We start from the raw sequence: 24,259 nt of genomic DNA, 5'->3' as shown, positions 1-24,259 counted from the left end.
ACGTTCTAGTAGAGCTGAAAAATAACAATTGAATGTTCAAAAACGTGAGGTAAGGTAAATTTGAAGGGGGGGGAGAAATTCTGAAAGTCAGTTATGCATTCGAGAAGAGGGAAAACACTTTGAGCATTTCCTCTGAAAAGTTCCTCCTTTGTTGTTTTAGGTGCTTGCTACAAGAAGAACCATTGCATTTTATTTTATGATTTTTTCTGGTATGGTTTTTGTGAGATTACAGATGTGTCATTTTCATTTTACAAAGCGAATTCTAATTGATTTATTTCTACCCCCCTCTTCAAATTTACCTTAGCTCACGTTTTCGAACAATCAATTGTTGATGTAGAGTTCAAATCTTCTTTGAGGTCTTTACTAGGTGAAAGAAAGACATAAGTGTTGGGATCACCAAGCTTACCGGCAACATTATGTTGCGGGGTTATTGGAAATTTATAAAAAACGAAAAAAAGGTGGCGACCGTTAGAGGGCGCATAATGGAGAGTGCGTAGAGCCTGGTAGTCTTCACTAACTGTAACAGTCCAACCTTAGGTGAGGCGACGGCGTGTCGTGTTCTCATCTTAATTGTAATCCTTTGTACATATCATTTTAACAAGCTGTAATTCTAGTCATTAATGTAATACTCTGTGATAACATATGTTTTTTAATGTCAAAAATAGCTAGTAAGAACAAAAACAGTTGGACTTGTAATTATATGAATTCATTAGTGAGGTAATTTAAATATCGATTAACGGTCACTAATCATTAATGTTATATGCGAATAATTATTCATTATTTTACATAGATGTCTTGTTCACCATGTATAACTGAATGCTGGCCATGTGCTTCATAACCTAAACCAAAGCACTTTTACAGTTTTTTCCGATGAGAAGTTTTTTCTCTTCTCTCTTGGGAAAGTATGCATTATTGTTTTAATTGCTGATTGTTAAATTTATATTAATTATGTATATTTTTTCTTAATAAATAGGCCCTGATGATGGCAACAAAATGTTGCCGAAAGCTTGGTGATCCCAACACTTTTGTCTTTCTTTCACCTAGTAAAGACCTTAAAGAAGATTTGATCTCTACATTGATTATCTGCAGGTCGATCTACAAACATCATTTAATCAATTGTTATTTTTCAACTCTACTAGAATGTTATTTAAAAACCTGGATATATCAACTTAAAGCATATTAGTTGAACAAGTTTTTGTAAAATTTGACAAGTTGTAGGTATTGTTTTGTAACCTCATTAGAACGTGCAATCATGACCAAAATTTTAAATTTTGTAATTTTGACATTTTCCAACTGATATTGGCTAACATTTTATGTCATTCAGATTATTGCAAAGAAGTATCTTACAGCAAATTTAGCGTTCTTTCAAATGGTGTAATTGGATTTGTTGTAGTCTCAACATTTTGGAAGTTGTAAGCGTTTTTATGTGGTAAGGTAGTGAAAAGTTGAAAAAAAAACCTAAATTGACGAATATCTTCAAAATAGAGAACTTTCCGAATATTTTCTCCTGAGCATTTTTTGCTCCAAACGAAGAGTAGAATCGATTCCCTGAGTTTCGTCAGAAGGAACTGGGATACCCCGTATAATAAAAATTACATGGGTAAATCATTTTAATAATATATATAATAAAAATTACAGATTGGAGAGAAAATGCTTTAGTTTTATTGTCAAAGAAATGGAAATTACCAGATCGCTATACTTCGGCGCAAATGTTGCCGACGTTTATAATTTATGAATCCTGCAGCCTAATGTTGACGCGAGTTGAAGAAATTTTCGAGAGAAAATGCGTTGAGTTTTATCGTAAAGTACGCGATGATCAATTTATAAGGGAGAACAAGAAAAAACACAGAAATACAATGGTTTGCAAATCAAAAGTTGATTAAGTTTTTGTTGAAACGTGTGAACAAAAACCGATTCATGTCGGTTTTAAGGTGAATCTTGTAAACTCGCCTTTAACGGTAATCTGTCCAGTTTTCGTCAAACGATCTTAAACATCTGGGTGTGGTAATCTATACAGATTTAGAAACAAATGAGCTCGAAATAAATATCAATTTTTTTCCCATCGACTCAATTATTAAAGTTCGTAATTTCATTTTTAAAAAGAGATCAATTTTTTAACATTTATAAAACATAATATTGTACAGTGATACCTAGGTAACCATAAGGTCCTTTTTCCCTAAGGTTTTTCCAGCGTCACAGTCAAGTCGACCTTGCTACTGAGGAGGACCCAGGCAGGGAAAGTACGGACGAACTTCCTTTTTTGCATTACAATGCGCGCTGGACTTTTACCGACGAGTGATCGGTTGCCTCCATCGACACCTCTTCCAAGCTCACTGCAGATACTTTTTAGCTAAGATTCCGGGGAGGCACCCCTTAATCGAGCCTGGGCCGAATTTCGATTTTTTAAGGCACAGGGGAGTTAAAAACGTGCCAATCGAGTGAAAACTCTATTCATCGTTTTTCGGCCCAACGCAAAACTTTATTCTTCAAAGGGAAAAACTGAAAGAAATAACTTGGTTTAAAAGTTTCAATAATTTATTTTCAAAAAGTAACATATGACATTTTCCGTCAAAGTTTTTCGTCACCAACATTAACGAATATAAAATTTTTTTAAAAAAGTCATCAAGAGATCGAATAAGAAGATTAGAGACAGAAATCAGAAAAGCAACAGAAGGACATGTCTAATAACGAAAAAATCATGGTCTGCAATGTAATTTTTTAGCACATAACATAAACGAACAAAAAAAAAAACCTCTCGACAGTAAGAAGTGAGAGGTAGATTTCTTTCTTTTGCAGAATCAATCCAGCTGTGCTACAAATTTGCTACTTTAAAATTTAATAAATAGAATAATTTGAAAACCATGAATATATATTATTATTTATTTTATACAATTCATAATGATAACGGAATTGGTTTAACGTGCAAAAACTAATCGACTGATATGCAGGAAGTCCCGTGAACAGACGCCCATGTTTCAACATAGGTAACTCTTAAAAATTAATTCTAGTTCCTGTTACAACTAAGGACGACCTTCATAAAAAGGATTCAGATATCTTGTGCTCTTAAAAGAGAAGAGAAGCAGAAAAAACTCTTGAGTGCTCACAAATTTGTCAGGGTTGTATTCTTATATATATTGTAGAGAGACCTCTGCTACAATAATTTGTTTTTATATTTGTTTAAAAATTGACCACCGAGTTTGCCCTGAGGAAGACCTAATAAAGGCGTTGGCTTAAAAACGTGTTATTCTTGCTCTATTACCCTGATCCTTTATACATTAAGGTCTTAATAAACAATTTTTTTTGAACTTTTGTTACTGAAAAACAATTTTTTTAGTATTTCAATAATTCAGTAGCACGAGCAACTTTTCTGTAAGCGGCTGTCAGAACTAAGAAAATCTTTATTTAATTTTTTAGGCAATAACTTTGGAAACTTCAGGCGGTTATTCCATTTTCTAGTTTTTCTATGTTAAGTGGGGCAAAAAAGTTCCTACGTCAATAGTCTGATTTTCAATTGTATTCGAGATATTTGACTTTTCGTGCTATTTCAACCTTTCACATCTTTTTCTCATCGAGCCGAAAAAGTATCTCGTAAAATAATAAACCTACTCTAAATTTGGTTACATCATCAGAAAGAACATTGAACATCCTTTTTATTGGGGTTTTCACTGTAACCCTAAGTTATCGAAGAACATAATTAGTTAGAATATAATTTTCACAGGTTTAAAAATAATTTATTTTCTTTTAATATGGTATAAAATAATAGAAACGGTATTGCGATGGTTACTATGTCGTCGACCGCAAGGAATAGCACAGGGGATCACGCTCTGCGCCGGAAGGCGTGGTCGCTCCCGTGCCGTCGAGTTTTATTGGCTGAGACGTCTATTATCGTCGTTTTCCAGTCAGCGATAACGGTTCCCTTTCTAGTCGGAAATTGGTTATGGAATGAGGCGTCTGGCTGCAGCGATTGTGCACTTTTGATGGCATGTTCTCTTTGAACGAGAGCATGTTCTCGGCCCTTCATCTTCTCAGGAGTTATAACCAGTACATTGGACCGGTGTCAGGTATCGTTCTGCACCGGCTGACTCTTGTAAATTGCACGAAAAAGGCCAATTTTCCGGCAATTTACCCGATCTAGAAACTCGATGCTCAAAGAACCTAGTCTTTTCCTAGGCATCTTGATCCGACATCCTTTATACTCATATCGCTGTATATCAATCAGAATTTTCATAATGCTATTTATAATAGTATAATAAAACATTATCTGCTGTTATATTTTCATTTGATTTCGTAACCACTATTCTATTCCAAGGCCAAACCACTGGGAGGCGTGGTGGAAATTCACCGCATCCATGAACGACTTTTTGTTTTTAACTTTAAAAACCGGTCTTTTTGAAAAGTGATATTCGCTCTTTAATTTGTAAATTTTTCACCAAGTACCTAATGAATAATTTTAATACTGCAAAATTTTTGTATAAATATTATCTGAATTTCGTAAAAGGTAGACAAAAACGTCATAATTTTTTGAATATTAAGTACCCTCGCTTTGACTTCACCTATCCGTCGTTTTGTAAAAATTTGTAGGCGTCTCTTGTCTCCCGAACTGCTTGCACTACAACAAAAACTGTGCATCACGGTAAAGTGATCTTGATGATGATCCCGCACCTCGTTTTATCAATTTAAATGGCTGACTATCTGTGTATGGGATTAGTTCGGGTCGTATTTGCAAGGTTTTAATTTCATCAAATGCTAACCACTATATTTTTTCGCACATTAGTATGACGGTCAACTAGATTGTCCAATTGTGAAATAAAACAACATAATAATAAAATTTATTTAGAAATCGTGAGATGCGGTCTGGTGTGGTGTAGGTTTCAGAAAAACATTTTCTTTATCGTGCCAACGTTTCGATCTTTATTGAGATCATCTTCAGGGCCCAAAGTGTTTGTCTTATGTGTAATTGTGCTATTCTTGCGTGTCGTGTCGAGAGTGCACTAATCACCACACATAATAATAAAACAAATGCAGATGCAAGACNATTACACGACAAGTGAGTATGAATTATATTTCACTAAAGCTCTCCGTGGCCATTTCATTTGTCGTCGAGAATCCAATCCGATTTTTTATCTCAACTAAAAACCTTAATTAATTGTAATTCGTAAAATTGTTTTCCATTTACACCCATTTTTGTTTAATAAAGAAATGAAGAAAAAATAAATCAGACTTATATAGGTTATGTACATTTTACGTAGGTAAAAACAATTGGGTAAAAGAAAGGTTGTTCTAACAAGAAAATCGTCTTATTGTTGAGTTTTTGGAAATAATGGGCTTAACCAGTTTAACTTTGTTTTGGAAAAGAGTCTCTTCAAATAAAGACTTTTTTAGTTTGCTCATTTACGATCATTTTTGGTTCGCTGCTTTGGTCTGTCGAAAACGGGAAACGACATATTTACTGGTTCATCACCCTACAGACATAAAGAGACGATTTCACAATTATTTTTAATTGGTACTAAATAATATTTAAACTTTTGTATAATCCGATAGTTATGATATAATAAACAATCGTCGGGAATAAAAGACTTGCCTATGTAGACCATGTTTTCGACCATAATTATACAACTTATCAATTATTCTATTATTTAAATATAATTTAAATTATTTGACAAAATACAGTTGGCAAAATTAATACCCCACAATGGGAACATTTTGAACTCAAAGATTACAAGTTGGTTCTTAGAACAAATATGAGTCTGCCTGAACTTAAATAATGGTACTGGTTATCAAGTACGTACTAGGTTAACTTTAATTTTCATTGGACTATGGACTTTTTTTGCTACGTGCTCGGTCACAAATTAAGTACTATTAAGGCAAGATCTATGATACCCATATTATGGAGTCGAATACTGTTTTGGCGTAGTGACTTAGCGTAAACAATTTATTTTATCAAGAATTAAATAATCAATATTAGTTTTTCGTTGAAAAATACACAAATGTTTTGGAAAATAAATTTTTTCTTTCAAAATTTTAGCCTTCCATGTGTCTTCGTTTTTTGTTATTCGAAAATCACATAGAAATAGTAATAACTTTATAACTTTAACATTTAACCTATAACAGTTTAGAATTTCATATTTTTCATGGTATAAACTTGGTTTCGGTAAATAAATGAAAATGGGGGATATGAATAGTACGTTTGAGTATTTTTTGTTGATTTCATCCTTCATTTTCTCACTCATAATGACATATTCTGAAATGAGAAGAGAGGAGAGAGAGAGAGAGAGAGAGAGAGAGAGAGAGAGAGCTTTTCAACTCTTGTAATAAAGTTGAATTGGGATAAAATCCAGAGAAATTATGAATTGTTAAATGGGACACCTGACATAGGAGAAAAAAAAGATGCCCACGCCTGATCCAACCCAAAAATGTCCAGTTTTTTTGTTATAAAAATTCCTAATTTAGGATTTTAAAGGGTGCTTCAAGCGAATCTTATTTGTGGTTTCTTATCAAAAAAGTTTTTTTCTTACTGTACTGTGAGTCGTTTGATCTTTCTAACGTTTTATTCATCCAATCTCATTTAGTACGATCTTCCTTATTATTTTGTTATCCTATTTACAAATCGGTAGAAAGACAAACACAGCAAAGGCAGAAAAACATTTTAAAAAAATTATAAATTACTGACACTAAAAACGTTCTCGTTAGTGATATTTTTACCGTTAAAAGTTTGTCCTTTATTTACTTTTAAAAATAATCCAACAATATGAAACAATCAACCTAATCGAGTCAATCACATTAATGTCTTTGTCATAATTAGTTCGTTTGTGAACTAGGTGATTTTATTATTATGCGTGTCAAATACACCGTCCGCACTCCAAAAGATCCTAAATACAAAATTTTATGTCAATATTTATCCTCCCAAATTTAACATTCTACCTTCTATTTTTTAATTAATTTTTTTTAAACTTTATATTCTCACTTATAATAACATAAAACCTAAACATTGATTACATAAGGTTGACTTTGGATAAAATTAAGAAGAGATATGATATTTAAGTGGAACCATCGGAGAAAACGATTGATGTTCTCCACTTAAACAATCTAAAAATTTATATTTTTTTGGTTGTCATAAAAATGGGTATTTCATATAAATTCATATAAACAAAAATAGTTTTGGCTTACTTTACTGGAAGTTTGAAGTGTCGTTTGGGTGTGGAACTTTTTATTAATACACGTAGTTCGATTTTCCATATTATTTTCTTATGTTACTTAAATGAACGAACCGAGTGATATATGAATAACTTTGAAGTACGTACACAACAAAGGCAGACAACTAAATTAAAAAAAAAACAACTATGTCAATACGGTCAAAAACTCTAAAAATATTTTATTTTTCGACCTATTACTACCAAAGTTTCATTAAAAATCTGTGGTCCCACGTTGTTAGTGATAATTTGACCCTTAAAAGTTTGTCCTTTATTTACATTTAAACAGAATCCAACAATATGAAACTATCAACCTTATTGAACCAATCATGTTAATGTCACTGTTATAATTATTTCGTTTGTGAACTAGCTTTTTTTATTATTATGAATATCAAATACACCGGCCGCACTCAAAACATACCAAATATAAAATTTTACGTCAATATTTATTTTCCCTCAAACTGACCGTCATTCTATTTTCTATTTGTTAATTAATTTTTTTTAATATTTATTTTTCTCACTTATAATAACATAAAACTTAAAGTTGTTAGTTTAACTCTTAAAAACTTTGTTTTTCTAATTATTTGAAGTTTTTACACGTAATTAAAAAAAATAAAACGATCTACGAAATAAAACCGATCACGTCAATGTCTCTACCGTTATAAATTCATTTTTGAACTAATTTTTATTATTATGAATTTTTTATTCCATAGTCAAGTCCGCCATGCCAAAGAGAGACCCGATACCGGCGAATTTATTATTACGAAAAATATGAAAATTATTATAAAATACAGTAGAATTAAAACAAAATTATCATAAATACCAAATATGCATAATGAATATCACATTGGATTGCTGATATTAGCAATACCAAGCCCGCTGTGCATTTTCTATTAATCCAGGGCAGTTTAAGTTGAGTAGGTTTTTACCATTTTCTTAACGAGTGTTCGCAACAGTAGACGTCATATGAACCATTAACGATCACTGAATGAAGGTATGGTCTTGAAAAATAAAAAGCTTTCGACCTATTTTAAGGTCACCATCAGAGCAAAACAACCTTAAATTTGTCTACAGATCGACATATTTAAGTTTTTACAGGCGATCACAAATTTTCTTGAAGACCGACTGTCACGATGTTGGGACTGATTCAGTCTTCAAGGCGATCACAAATTTTCTTGAAGACCGACTGTCACGATTTTGGGACTGATTCAGTCTTCAAGGCGATCTCAAATTTCCTTGAAGACCGACTGTCACGATGTTGGGACTGATTCAGTCTTCAAGGCCATCTCAAATTTCCTTAAAGACAGACTGTCACGATTTCGGGACTGATTCAGTCTTCAAGGCGATCACAAATTTTCTTGAAGACCGACTGTCACGATGTTGGGACTGATTCAGTCTTCAAGGCCATCTCAAATTTCCTTAAAGACAGACTGTCACGATGTCGGGACTGATTCAGTCTTCAAGGCCATGTCAAATTTCATTGAAGACCGACTGTCACGTCGTTGGGACTGAGTCAGTTTTCAAGGCCATGTCAAATTTCATTGAAGACCGACTGTCACATCGTTGGGACTGAGTCAGTTTTCAAGGAAATTTGAGATCGCCTGTAAAAACAAATATGTCAACTTGTAGGCATATTTAATGTTGTTTTGCTCTGATGATGGCCTTCAAATAGGTCGAAAGCTTGGCACTAGCAACTAATTTTTTTTTCTTTAAAATTATACTTTGATCCTGTGTTCGTAAGTGAAAAAGTGGTCGATACTTCTAATTCTGAAAATGTTTATTAAGTTACTCATTACATATTTCTTTTAAATAAACGTTTTATAATTATATTACTTTTTTAAATAGAATAAATTTTGTTTGTTTTCAGATAGTGAAGTTCAAGTATCACAGGAAGTTGGAAGAGATGGCTTGGTGAACCCTTTGGTATCAACTCCTCTGTTTTTGCCTCCGCCGCCCTACCCTTACACATCACCCCCAATTTTATCATTACCTCAAACGGACATCAAGTCAGGTAATCAAATTGTTCGATGTAATAACAATAAACGAAAAAAACCCGCCGAAAAAAACTTTTATTAAGAAAAATTCGGGAAATAGCAGACGGTTAGAAACACCGGGCTCGTCCCACCAAGCATGGGGGTTGTTTTAATTACAAAAGCAATTAAATGATCAATATGTCTACAACTTGAATAAGGATATAATATCACAACACCTTCGGAAACGGAATATTAGCGAAAAAAGGGGCAATTATTTGTAATGACACTCCAAGAAGTAATTCCGTGATAGTTTCATAAACTTGAATCGTTCGTGGATCCTGAGACATTAAACATTTGATGAAGCCCATTTATGCGATTCTCCACGATAGAGAAACATCATCATTATAACTTGTGCCCTGAGACATTAATGATATAAAAGTTACTGAGCTTTTTTTAACCAGATGGGTAATGACTGGGCATTTTCCGAAACGTTTTAAAATTCAAAAATGAAAAGTAGCCTAATGGCCGAATAGTTGTTTAGACAAAATGAGAGAATTATGACAATATAATAAACCAAACCGTAGCTATTTTTAGCTTGTACCATTAACTAATATCCTATATAGATATTTATAGGATTTTAGTTATATCATTTGNAGTCCTTGAACCTGATGATGAGCTAAAAGGCTCGAAATCCGGCTAATAGAATTTTCTAATGTAAAGCAACCTAAGAATCGAAATATAGAAAACTCTACGACAAGAGGGAGATAAATTGTTAAAAACTGAGGTAACCCAGCGTGTTTGATAGGCTTTAATTTTTTTTAACTTCATATAATGTTATAGGTTTGGTGAGTTGTAAAGTCAGATGTTGGGATGAAATAGAAGAATAGTTGCGTAAATTCTGTAGTAAAAGAACAAGTATGCTTAGTTAAAATAGTATGGCCTATTTTTTTATTGACACTATATAATAACTAACTTCAATTGAGCAAAAAGTAACAAACATCGTAAAAATTAAATAAATAAATGAAGGTGTAGAAACTACCCATTGGTAGTGACATGCCATACCCGTAAATATTCGATACAAGTACTCGATACTGGTATCGAAAGAAATATTGGATACTACTCAAATATTGACAGAAATCATTCGATACTAACCCGTACTTATTCATTTGAGTACGTTTTCGTTTATTCATGAATGATCAACTTACTATTGTGGACTTTGGTTAAAATACGCTCATGCGTTAAAATAATCAAGAAATTGTAGTTTTTTTTTCATTTTTAAGTATTTTTTCATACAGTTGGTATGTAGGTGAAAAACAAGGAAAAGCTGCCAACACATTTCAGCATAATCGATATTTCAATTTTATCGTTATCGAGTTTTGAGAAAATTGATCAACGGGTGTTTGGTTTTCAAATGCTTGAAAAGATAAGGCGTATTCCCACTGTATTCACCAGAGTTCTCAAGACGTCAACGATTCAGTTTTCTTAGGAAAATAACCTTATGCCTTACTTTTGGGAGGAGACATGATTAGGTATCGACCTCCGAGAAAGAAGGCGAACACATTTTATGGACTTGAAGACAAAAATATTTTATAAGAAATTACTGAAATTGAAAATGCGACGCGGGAAAGAATTATGAGTTACCAGAATTATCAGCAGAGTTACCAACCACGAATTAAAAATCTAGATTATCTTTGTTCACATATGCCGCTAGTAGGCGCTCTAGTCAATTCCCAGTTTGATGGGAGGTACGTTTCGAACGGTAAATAACAATTCTAAATTACTTGAACACTCGACGAAAAATCGATTTAATTATATTTTCCGATACTACAAAAAATATTCGATACAGTACTTGTATCGAATGACAATATTCGATACCAAAATTACTCGGTATCGAAAGAAAATATTCGATATTTTACACATATCGATTGGTATCGCACGTCACTACCCATTGGCAGTACTCCTATTTATCCTAGGTGTTCCTTACTTAATTGAGGTACTTAATGAAGTTATTTTCATTAATATTGGAAAGGTGATCTAACGACCAACGTATCTTTAATCAGCGTGGAGTGTTTGTATAAAATTGGCCATAACACGAATGGATTATATCTTGAACAGAAGGAATATTTAGGTCTGTATGGCAGTTTCGTGGAACACATACAAAGGAGCATCTAGGATTTTTCTGAGGATTGTGGAATGGGCTCTTTGATGCAATTGGAGACCGCACACTTACAGTCCATATCGGATGTAAAATGGTGTTACAAAGTAGCCTTTTGCTTTAGAGGGGTAAGATAGATTGTTTATCAAAAAGTCGTGAAAGAGCTCTGTTTCATAATTTGTTATTTAACTCGTGGATTCCACGACACGGTTCTACATGACGCACCTTGTCCGCACATGAGATGAGTATTTGATTGAATAGAGGAGGGTACATTTTGCGGATTGTGATGGTTATAGGAGTGAGTTTTTCTGGGTAAAATTTTATTCTTTTCTTTTTCACATCACTTCTCTTAGTGTGCAGTGTTCCTGAAGGATTCGAGTGGAAATAATTGAATCAGGATTATTAGAGAGGATCGCTCTATCGTTTGTAAAGGAGTTTGAAGATTGGATGGGAGGTCAGCTGTGTATACCTGATACAGTGTGGGCGCTAAATACAGCCGAGAGATTCACCAACAATGATTAGGTGTTTTGGGGCAGATGCCGACCCTTCAAGGACTCGGAAGTGCTCGTCAGTGAGGTAGCTTCGAATGATAAGGGTGTAGGAAGAAGGAAGATCAGGAAGCCGGAATGCCAAACTCGATCCAAGCCCTGACACTCGTTCAACTCAAGGGAGACAGTAATAACATCTACAACGCTTCGGATGGATAGAATCGGATAATGTACGCAAGATAATCTACAGGGAAAGTTACTTCTTTCCTTCTTGACTGATGTATTTTTCTCTAAATTTGCATGTTGAATACCTGTGCTATATTGTCTAATTGTAAGTTTTGGCTCAGACGATTTCCTATTGAGTTTGTTGTCTTTAATGTAGTTTGCATTACTAATATTTTAAATTAATTTGTATACCTTTTTCACTTGTCTATTTATTCTCTTTTTATATATGTCAGTTTATTTTTGTGTGTTTTTGTTTACTAGTTTTTATTGTGTCTACGCTGTAACAGTTCTTTTACGATGAACCGTTGCAGCCACCCCTCGTGGTTGTCGTTAGTCCTTTTTCGCCATTGTTCTTAGCCATTAGATAAATATTTGTGCTTTAGTCGTAAATTCCCGTTAAATTTATAATATATCAATAAAAAAAATTCAAGTGTTGGAGTTCAGAGAGGCGGAGTGGTTAGGTCTCCGACACGTATTTGACACGCCAGCGGTTCTGGGTTCGAATCTCGTCAGAGCCCATGATTTTTTAATGGATTATGGTATGAAAAATTTATTATAAAGTAATAAAGACTACTCGTTCGTGCTACCCAACAGATAGTAGGACATTGTGCTTTCCTGTATGACTGGAAATTACTTTTCCCTTTACTTTTATTATAATACAGCATTAATAGACAAAATAAGATTAAAAGATTCCCGTTGCTTCACCAATCGTAGGTGCCAGTCATTGGCCAAATACAGCCGAGAGAACACCAACAAGGATTAGGTGTTTTGGGGCAGATGCCGACCCTTCAAGGATTCGGAAGTGCTGGTCAGTGAGGTAGCTTCGAATGATAAGGGTGTAGGAAGAAGGAAGATCAGGAAGCCGGAGTGCCAAACTCGATCCAAGCCCTGTCACTCGTTCAACTCAAGGGAGACAGAAATAACGTCTACAACGCTCCGGATGGATAGAATCGGATAATGTACGCAAGATAATCTACAGGAAAAGTTACTGCGTGGAAAAATGGGAGTTTCGGTTCCTTAACCTTCGTTCCTTATCAAATCTAAGACATAGGATATATTGTAGAATTCTCTCAGTAATTCTGTTTGGGCGGATGTGGCGATGATTTTGCTGAATGATGGCGGGCGTTACCGCCGAAACACTACTGGTATTTGATGGATTATATTTAAGATTACCACGATGATTTGTAGGCGAAGAACAAGCACTTTTGCAGTGTATAGGGGATAACGTGAGCCTGATAAAGAAATTTTGCGAAGAGGTCTTTTAGGATTATGATCTTTAAGCATGAAGACTTTGCAAAGGTTATTTGGAGATCGTGAATGAATTATACAAATACATGTAAGATGTAGAAATGAATGCATACAATGATAGAAGTTTTAGGTTCATTCAAAGTATTTCTACTCACTCAAAGTGTGTGTTTTCTGTGTACATTGATTGAACCTAAAATTTCTATCATTGTATAAATCAAGTTTCACATCTTACATGTATTTGTATAATTTAAACCATGTTTATAAATAAATCCCAGGCCCTGAAGATGAAATCAATAATAATCGAAACATTGCCACGATAAAGAAAATGGTTTTCTAAACCTACTTCACACCAGACCGCATCTCACGATCTCCAAATAAGAATTAACTACCGGTCACTAAACACCACACAAAAATTATCGAAGGGCCGAAAAATCATGTGGTTCAAAGGGTGTAGGGATACGATAATGATTATTGATTGGAGTGGATGATATATTTTAGAGGTCGCTTTTCGTTTTTTGGCAAATGATAAAATTGGATATAGCTTATTTTTACGTTCAGCACTAAAGTATTTTTTCGTAGTAACGTGAACTATACATACATAACATGGGTTGATCACGAGAACTCGTTGGTTTGTATGACTATTAAATTCATTTCAGTTCTCTTTTTGATCGATCTAAAGTTTTATATACACGAGCAATAAAATTGCGCAATCAACGTGCTTTTCTGTTTTCACCCGGGGCAGTAACAAGCGCAGCTATTGACGGATGTTGTATCACACGGGGAGTTTTTAATAATTGCCCTTTGTTGGCAGGTTCGATGAATAGTACGTTAAACCTACTCTTAAATACCCTCTGTTAAACTGTAACCATTTATCGGATAGTGTTGGGTTGCCAGATAACAGGGTTTCTCCCGGGTTCTCCAATTTTGCAATCCGATCTCCGGTCTATTGCCAGGTCGAATAATCTCCTGCTTTCTAATAGAATCGAGACAATAACAAAACCATTTTTTGTCGTCATAAAATTTTTTTAAAACTCCATAACCAAACCCTGTTTTGTTTTAAACCAAACCAGAGAGAGAGAGAGAGAGAGAGAGAGAGAGAGAGAGAGAGANAGAAAGGGCGGGAGAGAACATTATTCGAATTTTTAGCATTACATTTCACTTGCAATTAATTATAATATAATTAATAAGTATAACAAATATAAACATTAAATAATTTCAGTCTGTTTTTACAGCTCTGAGAACGGTCGGATCACCGAGAAGGCCGAGGAGTGAAAAGAAACCAATCCCTGTCGAACAAAAGGATGAGAAATACTACGAAAGGAGAAAAAGGAACAATCAAGCGGCAAAAAAATCAAGGGACGCAAGAAGGCTGAGAGAGGACCATGTAATGAGTTTTCAATTTAGTTTGTACTTTCCATCTCGTATTGTTACCAAAAAGTTCAACCAAGTTTTGCCAGAAAAACTAAACCGACAAAAGATTTTCGAGACATGCTTAGTGGAAGCATTAAAAGTTAATTGCAATCAAGTTCATTGGTTCCACTTGGTCTTAGAAAAATATCTATCTTAGAATATGTTTGTTTTTAATACAGGCCTTACTGCGATAAATTCGGAGTAGTACGCTAAAGTGTTGTTAATCAAAATTTGCAGGTAGGACATTAGTTGAGTACATTAATTCGACTAACGGTAACTACGGCATTAAATTATTAAATTACCTTTAATTAATTTGAATGTTAGTTTAGCACTGTTGCGAGTTTACAACGATGCTGGGACCAGGGAAATATTATTGTAGTTTGAGTCATAGCGTCGTTGGTAGGTCTTTAGCCAATTTTTATGAGGACCTCTATGATTTACTTACCGTTAAACAAGGCCCAAACGATTATAATTATAGATTGGTCATTTCCAATCATATTGGATTGAAAACTTTGCTGTTTTGGTCTATGTGCTATCAGACGAGTCTCATTATCTTCAGTGCATAATTATTTGTTTAGTCAGGTCCATTTTATATTTTGTGTGGTTCAGTAGGTTTTGTGATATTCGATTATTTTTCTTTTTAATTTATATACGTACTATTTACTACGATTTGATAAAAGCTGCAGTTCTTCACGAACTTCCTAACAAAAGCCGTCGTCTTTCTTTATTTAACGCAATCTTGAGAACTATCCACTTCGTGCATACATAAATTTCATCTACTAAGTAATTTTAGATAAAAATAAATGAAGTAAAAAAAAATTGCATATAGTTTTGTGTATTCATGAGTTTTCATATTTCCATATTGTTTCGTGTTTCCTTCATTCTTTTTGTTCTTCATAGAACATTTATAGGCCTGTCTGTTCTGTTGAAGGTTCGAGGTGGTTTTGTGTTAGGTGAATCGCTCAGTTTGACCTTTTTCTCCCCAAAATTATTTGCTTACATCGAAATTTTATTTTCCTTCTTGACTGATGTATTTTTCTCTAAATTTGCATGTTATTGAATACCTGTGCTATTATTGTCTAATTGTAAGTTTTGGCTCAGACGTTTTCCTATTGAGTTTGTTGTCTTTAAGGTAGTTTGCATTACTAATATTTTAAATTAATTTGTATACCTCTTTCACTTGTCTATTTCTTTTTATATATGTCAGTTTATTTTTGTGTGTTTTTGTTTACTAATTTTTATTGTGTCTATGCTGTAACGGTTCTTTTACGATGAACCGTTGCAGCCACCCCTCGTGGTTGTTGTCAGTCGTTTTTCGCCATTGCACTTAGCCATTAGATAAATATTTGTGCTTTAAGCCAGAAACACACTTACCCAATGCTACGCCATGCGACGCTACCCGATACTACCCGACGCAAATCCAGACTCCGATTTTCCATAAGGTTGCATTACCCCCGTGCACATCTACCCGATGCTATGCCACGCTAACCTACCCGACGCTCTGCGATCCCCACTGTCCAGATTTTCGTCGGGTCGCATCGAGTACAGTCGAAGACAAAAGAACCGGACACTCATATTTTTATTCAAACTACATGTATTATTGTCGTTATATTAATTACAACATACTTATTTTAATATAAACCAAATTAACTGTGATTAAAAATTAATTAGTTTTTATTTAAAAAATTAATTTTAATGGTTTGGTAGAAAATTAATCAAAACACCGGAATACGATTTTTTGATATAATGAATTTAACTAACAATTTATTGTACTCGCTTCGGCGGTACATATACTAAAATTGGAACAATTTATTACACGGTTTTGCTCATAAAATTTAATTAACAATTTATTTCATAGTTTTGCTCGTAAAATTACACCATTTTGTAATGTCGGGTAGCATCAGAACAGGACACTCATATTTTTTGTAGTTTATTTCAAACTAAGTACATGTAATTTTGTCGTTATATTAATTACAACATGTTATTTTAATGTAAACCAAATTAAACGAGATCAAAAATGCATAAGTTTTTATAAACATTGTTTAATTATGATGGTTAGGAGTAACTTTATTTAAAACAATTAAGTTTAACAAACAATTTATTAGATGGTTGTGCTCATAAAATTTAACTAACAATTTATTACAAGGTTTTGTTCAAAATAGTGCATTAAGAACAAAAGATGCGTTGCGGTTGTGATAGTGATTATTGTGATAAACGCTGTGGACAGTACGCTACTTGTGCTTGCGTCGGATAGATGTGCACACCCCACCAAAACGTGGCAAGGCGTTGGGTAGCATAGGGTAGCATCGGGTAGCGTCGCATGGCGTAGCATCGGGTGTGTTCCTGGCTTTAGTCGTATATTCCCGTTACATTTATAATATATCAATAAAAAAAAATTCAACTGTTGGAGTCCAGAGAGCCGGAGTGGTTAGGGCGTCCGACACGTATTTGACACGCCAGCGGTTCTGGGTTCGAATCTCGCCAGAGCCCATGATTTTTTAATGGATTATGATATGAAAAATTTATTATAAAGTAATAAAGACTCGTTCGTACGACCCAACAGATAGTAGGACATTATGTTTTCCTGTATGACTGGAAAATACGTTTCCCTTTACTTTTATAATAATACAGCATTAATAGACAAAATAAGATTCAAAGATTCCCGTTGCCTCACCAATCGTAGGTGCCACTCATTGGAATGGCTTTCAAAATCTCAGAGCAATTTTGCCTTTTTTCGCCAGATTCATATGTTCGGGTTATATATGTGCAGAGGATCTCATCCACGTATTTGTATATTTATCTAATGTTCTGTTTTGCCATGAATTCAGGGAAGCATTTCTATTCCAAGTTTTGTAAAAACATTTTCCAAATATGGCAGAAGTCGAGTTGCCCTATCCTAGCCCGTATTTTGTTGTGTGTATTTGTGTAATAATGTTGAAACAGTATTGTTGTTTTGTGGTTTATATTATAATTATTCAGAAATCGTGAGATGCGATCTGGTGTTTTATTTTTAGCTTCGTGTCGATATGTAATTGGAATTTGTTCATAGAATCCCATGTTCTTCGTTCTTCTCGTGTAGAAATGTATGTTGATTAGTGAACGTTAATCGATAATTTTTGAGAAATCGTGAGATGCGGATTTCTGAATAATTATCGATTAACGGTCACTAATAACCACACATTTTTCATCTGACGTTTTCTGAATAATTATCGATTAACGGTCACTAATCACCACACATTCCGCATCTCACGTTTTCTGAGTAATTTTCGATTAACGGTCACTAATCACCACACATTTCTTCCGCATTTCACGATTTCTGAATAATTATCGATTAACGGTCACTAATCACCACACGTTTGTATTATAATCGAACATTGTCGTATGTGAATGTTGTTTATTTCGCGTCTGTTCATTATTATGTGTTTTTTGTTTGTATTTCTCTTTGGCAAGTGGTATAGATTTTGTTTGAGTGATCATTGATTTGATTGATCAGTGTGCTTACGGGGTTTTGAGTCTGTTCATTGCTTCAATCCCCCCTGACACATCAAAGGTATCTGATCACATTTTGGAGGAGTTACCAAGTTGGAAATATGTTAGCCATAGAAATGATGAATGGTGGAGTGAGTGCGATGTTCAATTTCTTACAGTATTTACTATTATAATATTTACTTGTGTTATAATTTCTGCTTTTCGCACGTTCAAATTGAGTGGCATTAAAAACCAGCTTCTCATTGGAACGTCGCGTTGGCGGGGGTATCAGCGGGTTCACTTTTGCAATTCATGTCGAGAGACGTGGTTGTAGAACTCCTTCAATCTGATGATGAGCTAAAAGCTCGAAATCCGTATCGTTGCAAATCAACTTACTGTGAGTAGGAACTATATTTTTAAAAATTATATGTTAGCCATTCCCACGTTTGGTGAAGGTCGGGTCAGAGCTGAAGGTTGAATTGGAATTTGCTGTTAGTTTTTGTTATCGTTGGTGCCATATGAGGCGAGTACAATGTATCTGTAATGTGATGCTGTTTTATCATAATCTCTAGTCATAATACTATTCAAACTACATTTATTTAAGGGATGCATCTTATGTCTTTGTGGGTGGTTAGTAGTATATGTTGAACTTGAGTTTTTTAGTAGTGTGACAATCAATAATATAGCATCATAAAATATCAGGGGCTACTGATAAGTTTGAAATAGTAGTATTTAAGTATTTAAAGGAGTAGAGCAACATCTACGAGACTCAAATGGCAAATTCAGCATATGTGAACTTTGCTTAATACCATTCAATTAATTAAGGGTTTTAAGTTGAGATAAAAAAGTCAGTGTCACGAGCGGGATTTGAACCTACGACCTTCGGCTTGATACGCCGCTACTCTACCACTTGGTCTACCGTGACTTCGATCCACTCGGGCACGAACTTTCCATCTCAACCCCACCTTTTGAATTTTTCCTCCTTTTTGCCATTTTTAATAGTTAATTGAATGATATTAATTGGCTAAGCGGACCACGAAAAATAGTGAATTTGCTTAATACATTATTTTAAGTTGTAAATATCAAATATATGTAATATCAAATATTTAAAAATAGGAAAAAATGAAATTATATGAAAGAAAATATCAAAATATTTCCGAGATTTCATTCTAGATATTAGGAAATATACAGAACAACATTTAGGGAAGAACTGAAAAATCACACCTTTCACTCTACATATTCTCGCTAATAAATACATTCACTTTCAACATAGCTGGGGACACAAACTTAGCAGTATTGTACACAATAAAACAACCCAGTTTCCACCAAAAACTGAGGCGGTAGAGCCACATACTCGCTGCAGTGCTCAAGCATGATTTTCATATCGGGTGACATTACTACACCCTCTCTATATGGAGCCAAAAAATTGCTCCTAATTGAAGATATACCCTTCAATTTCTTCTGCAATTTCTTGGCTTTTATTTTCCATTTTGAACTTTAAAAGTATGCCTGATATATGAGAATGGTGGGAGTATGCGGTCCAAGTAGATTAAACAATTGTTATTATCTATTATTATGTTTATTTAATATATCATTATTGTGTGAGTGTATTACTTATGACATCCATCAGTGAGACATAGCCACTATCTAATGATTATCGTAGATAATAATAATTTTAAAAAAAATTGTTTTTGTTTGTGTTCCAAAATCGAAATGTCAAACTACGTTTACTTTTTTCAGATTGCTCTCCGGGCTAGTATGCTCGAACATGAAAATGCCGTTTTACGGGCCCAAGTTATCACTTTGAGAGAAGAAGCGCAATCGTTGAGGCAACTTTTGCTCCACCATAAAATGTCCGAGCCGCATGAAATATGCTCTCTGAAGTAGACGAAACAGTTCTCAAGTTGTTGATTTTTGTTGTTTTAGATGTTGAATTTGGTGAATAAAAGAAAAATAGCGAGGCAGAAAAACCTATTAAAACCTACTGTAAATAACCGATCTTTACCTATAAAATCAAATCATTTGTTTCTCATTGTTACTGAATTTGCGTTAGTAAGTAGTCTCTTAGGTCAATTGTACAAAAGGATAATAATTTAGAATTTAGTTCTATCCTTTAAACAGCTGAAGACATTCAGAACTCTTGACTTAATTTAACGTAGTGCCTTTCAAATAGGATTATAGGATAAATTTAATCATCAATAAAATTCAAAACAACTAATACAAATTCGTTTCACTCTCATACAATGACACAATAACATGTTTACCATCTTTCATGAGAAGGTTTTAAACGCAATTTATTCTTGCTAATAAGATATTAAAATGAGTGAAAATTGTAACAAACCAAACGGAAATAACAACATTATTGTACATTTTAATGATAAAACGTAATTACATGCAGCCTTAATATATAAGAAATGTTTATGAAAACATCCTTGTTTGTGAAGATGTTTTTGTAATAAATGATTGTGAAAGATCTAATTTTGTTTTCTTCTTTTTGTTTCGGAAGGCTGTTTTTTTTTTAAATTTAATTCATTTGGTATGTGTTGGATCTAATCAGACNGTGCAAGTCGCAATTGCGAACATATCAAGGATCAACTACCATATTTACGTAGCACTTGTTCGGGAACCGATTATTTTGACTGTATTGCTCTTTTGGCACATCCACCAGAGTTGTATACCATACATCTATATAGGCTTCAATATTTGGTTATAAATCAACATTTTATTTTGTTTCAATTAATTAACATTTTTATGTAAGGTTTTGGTTGAATTGAAAAAGTCCATGGCACGAGCGGGATTCGAACCCATGACCTTCGGCTCAATAAGCCGCTGCTCTAACCACTTCGTCTCGATAGCTGAAGTGGTTAGAGCAACGGCGTATTGAGCCGAGGGTCGGTGGGTTCGAATCCCGCTCGTGACATGGACTTTTTCATTTCAACCAAAACCTTACATAAAAATGTTAATTAATTGAAATAAGTAATTTTGTCAATCAGACCACTAAATATAATGTATTTTTTTTGTACTGATAGCCGGGAGTCCCTTTCCAGCAACCAATAAAGTTGACGGTATTTGAAATCAAGTTCTTTCCTTTTCTATTTGACAGGTTTTATCCAATTTAATTTTTTATCTATTGTCATGCCTAAATATTTTACTGAATTCTTGAAAATTGAAGACGATTGGTTTGTATTTGTGAAATTTATATGTACGGATTTATGGTCATTCATTTTAACCTTCCAAGTATCTGACCATTCATGGATGATGTTAACTGCCATTTTCAGTCAGTTCGTGGATATATGGATACATTTTTTTTTGCGTGAGGGAAGCTTTGTTATCGGCAAAATTTGCGATGGTTATGTTTTCCGTCAGTGGTAGGTCACCCGTACACAGCAAGTATAGCAAGGGCCTAAGATGCAATCTTATTATACACCGTCTAAACTCTTGTTTATCACTAAAAAATTACCCAATATTCTTTCCAGTAAACTAGTTTTATTAATTAAATGACAAAATATTGCTGAAGCATTTGAATATTGATATTAGCAATGTACATAAGATAAGACTAAAAAAAACGCNCGTCATTTCTGATCCGGAACAGGTAGGTTCTCCTTGGTTACATATTTCCAAAGTGTGGTGTTATTTGCAGCTGTGATCTGTTTTTTATTTTATTATTTTTTTGTTTATTTGTATTTTTTACTTAATTTTACATTTTTAATTTACTATTTTTTATTTTATATATTATTTGTATAACAAAAGTTTTGTTTTTATTTATTAAATTTTATATTATTTGTAGAAATTCTTAAAATATGTTTGCGCTATTTACATAATTTGTTTTTTTATCTTGTATATTTATGTTTTTTTTTATGTTTATATAGATATTCTTCGATACAATTAATTTTTGTTGATCCTTCTCTCTCTCCCTAATATTTTTACTTTACCGAAATTTATATTGTGTCCTATATCTTTTACATTTGGAAAATGATGCAGGGTAATGGGTTAGGACCAAACTCAAATATCCGGATGACACATTACATCCTTATTGACTCCATTGACGATGATACTGTGATATTCCTGATGCCTCTCCGACAATTACTTTGAATGTTCTAGGCACCATGCACCATTTGCTCTCAAAAGCAAAACCCCTCACTTAATATTTCTCAAAAATCCTCCTTTCCTATAAGCAAAAACGACTGCGTAGCTACTTTGGGCTCTACCTTAACTCCTGTTTAACCTTGAACCGAAATACAAATGGCAAGATATGACAATCAGACGGATAAACTGCTTGGAAAATCAAACAGGCCGTGAATATACAAACTTACTTTTCAAAACACTATGAAATCTCTTTGGACATACGGACTAGAACTTTGGGGCACCGCTAAACAAAATAACATCCAACGAATACAGTCCTGCCAGTCCTAAGACCCCAGAATTATAGTCAACGCTCCCTCCAATGTTCCCACCGCCATCCTCCACAACGACCTTAAAATATTCCTCGTTTATAATTTAATTGCCAACAAATTTTCCAGGTTCCAAGATTTCTCCGCTTCTCTCAACCCAACTCATTAACGCAATTCGTGTTCAACATTTCCACCCCTATTACCCCGACAGGAGGGTAGATCGTCTCAAGATCCCTCAAAGACGTCCTTGAGAAAAGCTAAGGCCGCAAAAAAGTTTGTTGACTCTCATCAGGGCATTTATTTAGTATCATAATTAATGGAAACAAGAAATCACATCCTTAATCTCCTTTTATTATTTATGATCTAAGCTTTACTTTAAATACAACATAAATTAAGACTGGTCAAATGAATCAATTAATTTTACAATAAAAAACAGAAGTAAATAAATAATCAATAACTTTAGTCGGTGTCACAGTTTATCTAATTTAGCTTCAACAGGAAGTTTCCACAGAACTAGATCAAATGGCTTAGCCATCTTCAGACGTCTTACGTTGTGCTGAATATAAGACAAGCGGATGGCCTCGGGGTTAGAGTGTCTCTAGAGACAAAGGTAGTGCTTATAAGCTACCGTGTGATCTCCGTGTCGATATGAGGGATGTTCAGGTCTCTGTGCAAGTCGCAATTGCGAACATATCAAGGATCAACTACCATATTTACGTAGCACTTGTTCGGGAACCGATTATTTTGACTGTATTNTCACGATCTTCGGCTAGATACGCCGCTGCTCTACCACTTGAGCTATCCTGACCTCGATCCACTCGGACACTAACTTCCCATCTCACCCCACTTTTGAATTTTCCCTCCTTTTTGCCATTTTTCAAATGACGTGTAATCTATTTGATTCTCGGCGACAAATGAAATGGCCACGGAGAGCTTTTAAGGTATATTTCATGTTAACTTTTTAAATTCACTAGTTTTCGTGGTCCGCTTGACAATTAATATATTTCAATTAATTAAGGTTTTTAGTTGAGATAAAAAAGTCAGTGTCACGAGCACTTTTCAAACAATGTGAAAGGTCTGCCCTAAAAATTGAATATCTATGATGAAAACAACTTTTGTCAACTATCAACTTTTGTCGTTTTGAACATAAAAAGATAAATAAGAATATATGATCGTGTTACTTTAAGCAGAAAATCAACTTATTAGAAAGGAATTATTATTTTCATACTATTAAATTTCATACGAAAATTATAACAATGAATTAACTTACTTAATTGACCAGCTTACCAACTGAAGAAAATAAAAAATTCCAACAAAAATGATGTTAAAAAAATGTGATAAAGTAATATAATTTTATTTATACGATTTGAAAATATTAATTTATATGGAATAAGTCGTTTATGAACGATTGGAATAATTATATGTTAATGACAACTGCGATATAAGAATTAGTACTAGGCATTAGTAATTCAAATACATCTAGAATTTTATAATTTTAGTATTTTTTAACTGAATATCTTTAGATATTCATTAGTGACCAAATTAATAAAATGATCGTAAATATCAATTATTTAATAATAATTAATAAAATAGTTGACAAATAATAATTATTTAATTTTTTAATTTCCATGGCTAGAGCATGTTGTAAGAATTAATAATCCCCGCTTGGTTTGATAAAAACTAAATGAACATATGCACATGTAGGATTTAA

At 33.8% G+C, this 24,259-nt stretch overlaps 1 protein-coding gene across 1 annotated transcript; it reads left to right on the top strand.

Annotated features, from left to right (window-relative positions):
- The first annotated feature begins 3,945 nt into the window (after positions 1 to 3,945).
- Positions 3,946 to 20,244, top strand: LOC106670414 (basic leucine zipper transcriptional factor ATF-like 3). Its single transcript, XM_014400717.2, has 4 exons — positions 3,946 to 4,061; positions 9,058 to 9,201; positions 14,512 to 14,663; positions 19,898 to 20,244. Exons 1-4 carry the CDS (start codon positions 3,983 to 3,985, stop codon positions 20,042 to 20,044), a joined length of 522 nt encoding a protein of 173 aa, XP_014256203.1. The 5' UTR covers positions 3,946 to 3,982; the 3' UTR covers positions 20,045 to 20,244.
- Positions 20,245 to 24,259: the final 4,015 nt, after the last annotated feature.

This window comes from Cimex lectularius, unplaced genomic scaffold (genome assembly GCF_000648675.2).
Source record: "Cimex lectularius strain Harlan isolate CLEC.00 unplaced genomic scaffold, Clec_2.1 scaffold103, whole genome shotgun sequence".
NCBI lineage: Eukaryota > Metazoa > Arthropoda > Insecta > Hemiptera > Cimicidae > Cimex > Cimex lectularius.
This window is presented reverse-complemented; position numbering and strand designations above follow the sequence as displayed.